Below are 7,452 nucleotides of genomic sequence, written 5' to 3' on the forward strand. Positions count from 1 at the left end.
AAGCCAACTTATGTATTTATATTTATTGAGTGTTTTTTAAATTATTATTATTATTATTGTGTTCTTTATCTTTTACGTTTTTCTGTGCTGCATCAGGTCCACTGTAACAATTATTTTGTCCTCCTTTACACTTTTGTACTGGAAATGACATCAAACAATCTTTAATCTTGAATTTGTCTCTTTTTGCACAATTTTTTTTAGTTTTTAAGTTCTATTGGGTTTCTTTATTTTCCCGTAAATGCTCAGAAGAAAATAAATCTCAAGATTGTATATACTGTTGTATATGTACTTTGATAATAAGTTAACTTTGACATTGACTTGATAACTATTCAGCAGTCCCAGTTCAAAATTCGAAGTAATTTTATTATCAATGTACACGTATATCACTGTATTCACTTTTATTTATTTAGAGACACTGTGCAAAACAGGCCCTTCCAGCCCAACTATACGCATGCCCAGCAACCCACCTACTTAACCCTAGCCTAATCACAGTGCAATTTACAATGATCAGTTAACCTACTAACCAGTAACCGGAGGAAACCCACATGGTTAACTTCTTTCAGACACTGTCAGAATTGAACTCTGAACTCCGACACCTGGAGCTGTAATAGCGTCGCAGTAACCACTGTGCTACCAGGGCACCCATGATACCCTAACATTCATTTTCTCACAGGCATTCATAGTAGATACAAAGAAATACAATTGAACCAATGAAATAACTACACACAAAGACAAACAACCGATGTACAAAAAAAGATAAACAGTGCAAATACAAACAAATAATAAATAAATAACCAATTTAATACAGAGAACTTTAGTTGCAGAGCCCTTGAAAGAGAGTCCATGGGTTGTGGAATCAGTTCAGTATAGAGGGAAGTTATCTACACCAGTTCAGGACCCTGATGGTTGAAGGGTAATAACTGTTCCTGAACATGCTGGTGTGGGACCTAAGGTTCCTGTACCTCCTGCCTAATGGTAGCAGCAAGAAGAGAGCAAGACCTGGATGATGTGGGTCCTTGATGATGGATGCTATTTTCATGTGGCAGTACTGCATGCGGAGGTACTCCATGTACTCAATGGTTTCTCCTGTGATGGGCACCACTACTTCTTGCAGGCTCTTCCCTTCACGGGCTTTGGTTTCCATACCAGGCCACGATGCAGCCAGTCAGGATTCTCTCCACCACGCATCTATAGAAGTTTGTCAAAATTTTAGATGATGGTGTCAGGGTGGTGTTAAAGAATAGGTTTAGCTAAAGCTGCCCCATCTCCCCCACCCCCCACCCCAGCTCCTCACAAGCCCTGTGGACATGAAAAATGGGCATCTGAGCAAGACAGTAGAAAGTAGCCATGCCCAATGAGGCATATCTTAGCCAGGAGTCAACCTCTTCAGGAAAGGGGTGGGGAGGTGAAGAATACTGGTGAGTAAGGAGAAAAAAATGTAACGAAAGAAGAAACATTGTAGAACTGAAACTCTGCATTTTAGTCGTCTAAAAATGTGACTGGTTTCTGCTGATTGGAAACACATTTCAGAGTTACTGACAACCAGATTCAGAACACTTTAGGCTGAACAAGGCATGCTGCCTTGCAGGCAATCCCTTTGTAATTTATTATAAATGTCTTTGAAAGTGTCTAGTTTATTCGTAGTAGTTTGACGTGGTAATGCAAAACATATATTTTTGGTGCGGCACACGGTCTTGTTTAAATCTGCTGTGAAAGAGAGCAAAAATATTTAAAAATTGTAGTCACTGATAACCCATGCGGTATATCTCTGTGTTTTTGGAAGACAATGCACATTGAATTGCTGTGTCTTTTGTTCAGGAATGTAAATTACATCACAAGCTGGCTGAGTATGATGGGGCCAGTAGTGGGACTCGACTTGCCATTGAGTTATGCCACAGCCATGTCCCAGGGCATTCCTGACCCAAACTGAACAGGGTACGTGTTGACATCAGGTTTGTACTCCGGGTTTGTTTGTTTTTTTGCCACCACTATCTGTAAGGAGTTTGTACGTTCTCCCCGTGATTGCATGGGTTTCATCTGGGTGCACCATTACCTTCCATATTCCAAAGATGTACGGGTTAGTAGGCTTACTGATCACATGGGTGTAATCGGGCACATTAGCTCTTTGGGCTGGAAAGGCCTATTACTGTGCTATATCTCTAAATAAGTCAAGTCAAGTCACTTTTTATTATCATTTTGACCATAACTGCTGGTACAGTACATAGTAAAAATGAGACAACGTTTTTCAGGACCATGGTGCTACATGAAACAATACAAAAACTACACTGAACTATGTAAAAACAACACAGAAAAAAAAACTACACCAGACTACAGACCTATCCAGGACTGCATAAAGTGCACAAAACAGTGCAGGCATTACAATAAATAATAAACAAGACAATAGGCACAGTAGAGGGCAGTAAGTTGGTGTCAGTCCAGGCTCTGGGTATTGAGGAGTCTGATAGCTTGGGGGAAGAACTTGGTACATAGTTTGGTCATGAGAGCCCGAATGCTTTGGAGCCTTTTCCCAGATGGCAGGATAAATGAATTAAAGTAAATGTTGGAATTGAAGCAAAATAAAGCCAAATACACAACAGTAAGCACTAGAGATTCTGCAGATGCTCAAAATCCTAAACACACAAAGTGCTGGAGGAACTCAGCAGGTCAGGCAGCGTCCATGGAGGGGAATAAAGAGTCTATGTTTTAGGCTGAGTTCAGTGAAGGGTCTTAGCCTGAAACAACTGTTCCTCTCCAAAAATACACAGCACTATTTCCAACTATTAACAGCAGCACACAAAGAGTGCTTGAGGAACTCAGCAGGTGAGACTGCATGTCTGAACATGAATAAACAGTCCGTGTTTGAAGGCAGGTCTGAGAAGGAAGGGGGAAGACGTCAGAATAAAAAGGTGGGGTGAAGGGAAGAAGGATAGCTAGAAGGTGATAGGTGAAGCCAGGTGGTTTGGAAAGGTAAAGGGCTGGAGGAAAAGGAATCTGATAGAGGCGGAGAAAGGGAAGAAGGATGGGCACCGGGGAGGTGATAGGCAGGTGAGAAGAAGATGTAAGAGACCAAGAGCAGAATGAAAGAAGAGGTGAAAAGAAAAACAAAGAGATTTAAAAATCTACTGAAGGTAGAAATCAATGTTCATGCCGTCAGGTTGAAGGTTATCTACATGGAATATGAAGTGTTGATCCAACTTGAGAATGGCCTTGTGGCAGAATAGGACAGCATGGACCTTGGAGGACATGTTTGGAATGGGAATGGAGATAGAGATTAAAGTTGTTGGCCACTGGCATTCTCCATGTAATTTTAATGCTGTGTTTCAAACATGGTAGGTGGTAGATTACCGAAGGGATTATTGTTACACTCACTGAGATACAGTTGTAATGTTCATACAGATATATTCATTACAGAAGTGTATTGAGGTAGAACAAGGTAAACAATATCAATGCAGAAGGCAGGTAGACAAGATCGTAAGAAGGTAGATTGGAAGGTGAAGAACCTATTCTGATAATTTATGTAAGTAGAGTTCACATTGATAAAAAGTTAACAAGATGTTAAACGTTTTTAATTTTGGCAGACTACTCATTCAAAATAAGTATTTTCTGATTAAATATGAACAGATTATTTATGATGCATTGTTAATAATGACTGGGATATTGCATTGTCCCTACTGATAAAATTCTACAATTAGCTTGTCCTGATTGTCTGAAGGCGACTTTCTCATGAAGTGGTGACAGGGTTCTGTGTGTAGAGCTTGTCGGCTGACAGTGGGAGAGGTGGTGCCTTAATCGTGAGAGTACAGGAAAACCCTTCATACTTGCTGCTTTCTCCCCTCGTTTAGACCTCTGTCCAAGCTATACAATGGGGCATGCTAATATGAGGGGGCCTAATTTATAGGAGATTGGAGGAAAGTATAGGGAGGATGTTGGAGGTTGGCTTTTTCACACAGGGAGTGGTGGGTGCATGGAACTTACTGCTCAGAGTGTTGTGGAGACAGATACATTAGGGACAATTAAAAGACTCTTATATAGGCACATGGATGAAAGAAAAATGGAGGGCGATGTGGGAGGGAAGGGTTGAATTGATCTTAGAGTAGGTTAAAAAGTCAGCACATTGCGGGCTGAAGGGCCTGTACTGTGCTGTACTGTTCTATGTTCTAAAGTATTAAATGTTGTTGGTAGTCATATCATTCCAAACATTATAGATAAAGTACAGCTATTAAATTTTATAAACATAATTTTAAAATAAAACACTTAAAAACAATTACAACATATAAATTAACAACCCAGGTGAATTCACTGAAACTTGGCTTGGCTCTCCATTGTTCTCGCTCCCAGTTGAAGCCAATGGGTTGGCTGTTCCATCACCAGAACTAACCAAGCCGCAACTCTCTGCTGCACTGCCGGTCTTCAGCATTGCACAACTGTCAGCGTGCTGACAAACAGCTGCCAGCAATTTTGGGACTTGTGTGCACACATGGGAATCCCAGGTTTAGTGGTTGCCATCCAGGGAAACCCCTAGCGGTTATGTACAGAACTGTGCATGTTTACCATAAAAGCTGGGGCATTAAATTGCCGTGCATAATTCTGTGTTATTAAAATATGCATTTTAACTTGCACCAGATCTTGGTGCTGCATTGAGGGGGTTGAATATTCATTTTATTGTGCTGTAACGTAAATGATTACACAAAAGCAACTGTAGCTGACAGCCTTGACTGAAGATAAATTCCTCAGGCTTGGGTGGAAAATAAAAAAATGGCAGATGCTACAGATCTGAAATAAAGACTAAAAATGCTGGAAACACTCAGCAGATCAGGCAGCATCCGTAGAAAGAAAAAATGAGATAATACTTAAGGTCTGTTATTCTGTTTTCCTTGCTTCAGATGCTGCCAAGGTCTTTAAAACATCTTCTGTTCATATTTCTGCTCAATTTTTTTTTGTACGGGGAGTCAGTTCCAGTAATTTTCATCTTTTTTGTCTGGCTTGTTTCATGGGTGATACAGCTAAGGGGTAAAGACAGGCAAATTAAAGAGCTTGGGTCACTGTCTCCTTCTAATGAAGGAGAATAGGTATGAGGTTAAGGTTTAAGCTATGGTTTTGACAAAATTATTCAACACTGGAAAAAAAAGATTATCTTTTTCTCTCTTTCTCTCTCTCCCTTTCTATAAGAAATTCTTTGAGCAAATACATTTTAAAAAATCCAGTCGGTTTATTGCTGAGAACATAGTCATCATGGAATTCTGAGTAGAAAAACAACCATCTTTATCCAAGACCACATGAGCAGCTGCCTGCGTGTGCTATCAATGCTGTATGAGATCCATCACTCTGTGATTAATCTGTTTTACTGAAGAAAACTTTGACCCTATGATACTGTATTGTTTTAATTGTTAACAAAAGAATCTGTGTTCTTCAACATATTTTGTTTTAGCAATGTGGTAGTGCAAGTTAATCTGGGTATGTGTACTGAACTGCAGTGTAATGCATTTATTGCCAAAAGAGAAATGTACATTGTCTACTGAAAATTATGAGAAAATCTGGATGTACTATGAAACTAAAATTAAACATAAATTAGATCAATGCAGGAAAGGAGGAAATCTCTTTTTTTCTAATAAATGATGTGCTCTAATTGTCAGTAAATGATAACAAGTTCTTTTAAAACCCCTCTCTTCTCCAAATAGCTTTTGCGATGGTTCAAACACTTGGATGAAAACGTTTTGGTTTTAATGCAGTTTAGATTTTCTGTATTTTTTGACAGTCACAGTGCCTGTAAATCTGACTTAATGTTAACACATACTGTGCAGAGGACATAAATGAAAATAAGGTATTCTAAAAGTGGTTTCTGAACAGCAGAAATCAGACTGAAAATACAATGGAGCCCTCTTCAGGTCAACTTAAGATACCTCTGGAAATTCCTTTTGATAAATTATCTATATTAATGTTTTATTTGTGGGAGAACCTCCTTGTGTTTGTGTTGTTTATTTATCACATGCACATCGAAATATACAGTGAAATGCATCATTTGCGCTAATAACCAACACACCCCAGGATGTGCTGGAGGAAGCGTGTAAGTGCCGCCACACGCATTCTGGCGGCAACATAGCATGCTACAATGTTCTTAATTTTTGTAGCATTCAGCCAATAATGAATTGTCCATCTACATTTTATATTTTCAATTCATTGCTTTTCCATTTGTTTCAGTAACTTGATTATGATAATGTTCAAGGATTAAAGTTCAAAGTATATTTCAGTGGTTCCACTTAATATCAGAGAACGTGCACACTGTACAACCTGAAATCCTTACTCTCCGCAGACATCCATAAAACAGAAGAAAAACCCCCGAAGACTGAATGATAGGAAAATGTTAGAACCCCAAAGACCCCGCTATGCAAAGTGTGGTAAGCCTCCAAAGAGACCATGATCTACAGTCCATCAAAAACTACTGTTCACCCCAACAGTTCAACATGTTACAGGCTCTCTCCCTCTTCCCCATCAAGGGACAGAGAGGTATCACTCCTGCCACTGTGAGAGGGGGGCCAACAGCTGGCTGTTTCGATGTTACCATCTGCAGCATCACTTATTTCGACAACAATGGCATACACTGCTTTCTTGATGTTCCGATCTCCTGCAGTGATTCCATTGGTGACACTGGCAAGGAATCGGTTCATCCGCTGGGTGCAGGGCGGCCATCTTCCGGAGATATTTATCAATCACGTACATATATGTTGCCAAATACTATCCTGAGATTCATTTTCTTGTGAGCACTCACAGTAGAACAAAGGATCAACTTTATTTGCCAAGTACATGTACCTCTATTAGGAAAATGTTGTGGTGTTGGCACGGCTTGCAACAAAAAACAACATTCAATGATTATACTAAATAAAGAATTATAAAAAGATAAGGTTAGAAGTACAGATGTAGAATAAAATGTACATAAATACATAAATGCCAGCATGTTAATTTGCTACATTATGCATTAGAACACAACCTTGGATTGCTGCACAACCAATGCAATTTGAATTGTAAAATAAAACAGTAAATTATTTTTGAAAACCATCAATCTTCTGCTTGAACCGGATTTTTTAAATTAAAATGCACACAAGTTTAAAATTCTGGATGATAATTTTTTTTTACCTTTATTCAGTCATTTTCCAAAGGACTCCAGAAGATTTAGCAGATGAGTTTGGAAAGGCTGCATATATTTTAGAGAAATATAAATCTGGGACAGCCTGTGTATATAGCAGTGACAGGCAAATGCTAAGTCCATATTGAATATAATTTGGTGAGTGGAGCTTATCAGCTACTGCAAGTACAGCTTACACATGTGACAACGGGCAACCTAATTGAGTGAGTCTGCAGACTTCCAATCTTGAAATGAGGCAACGAAACAGCAATCCTTTAGCTCCTTAAGAGTTCCAGAAGATAAGAAGCATACACCTTGCTAGTTCATTAACC

At 39.2% G+C, this 7,452-nt stretch overlaps 1 protein-coding gene across 5 annotated transcripts in view; it reads left to right on the top strand.

The window, feature by feature from the left end:
* Positions 1–5,577, top strand: part of atg10 (ATG10 autophagy related 10 homolog (S. cerevisiae)) — a 223,480-nt gene extending 217,903 nt beyond the window's left edge. For 4 of the 5 annotated variants that reach the window (XM_073067243.1, XM_073067263.1, XM_073067273.1 and 1 more), the window contains 2 exons: positions 1,819–1,952; positions 5,170–5,577. In XM_073067243.1, coding sequence (XP_072923344.1) covers positions 1,819–1,930 — 112 coding nt within the window. In that variant the 3' untranslated portion in view covers positions 1,931–1,952; positions 5,170–5,577. The remainder of the gene's footprint in view (positions 1–1,818; positions 1,953–5,169) is intronic. The other variant, XM_073067253.1, reaches the window with a different exon arrangement.
* The last annotated feature ends 1,875 nt before the right edge of the window (positions 5,578–7,452 follow it).

This window comes from Hemitrygon akajei, chromosome 2 (genome assembly GCF_048418815.1).
Source record: "Hemitrygon akajei chromosome 2, sHemAka1.3, whole genome shotgun sequence".
Taxonomy (NCBI): Eukaryota; Metazoa; Chordata; class Chondrichthyes; order Myliobatiformes; family Dasyatidae; genus Hemitrygon; species Hemitrygon akajei.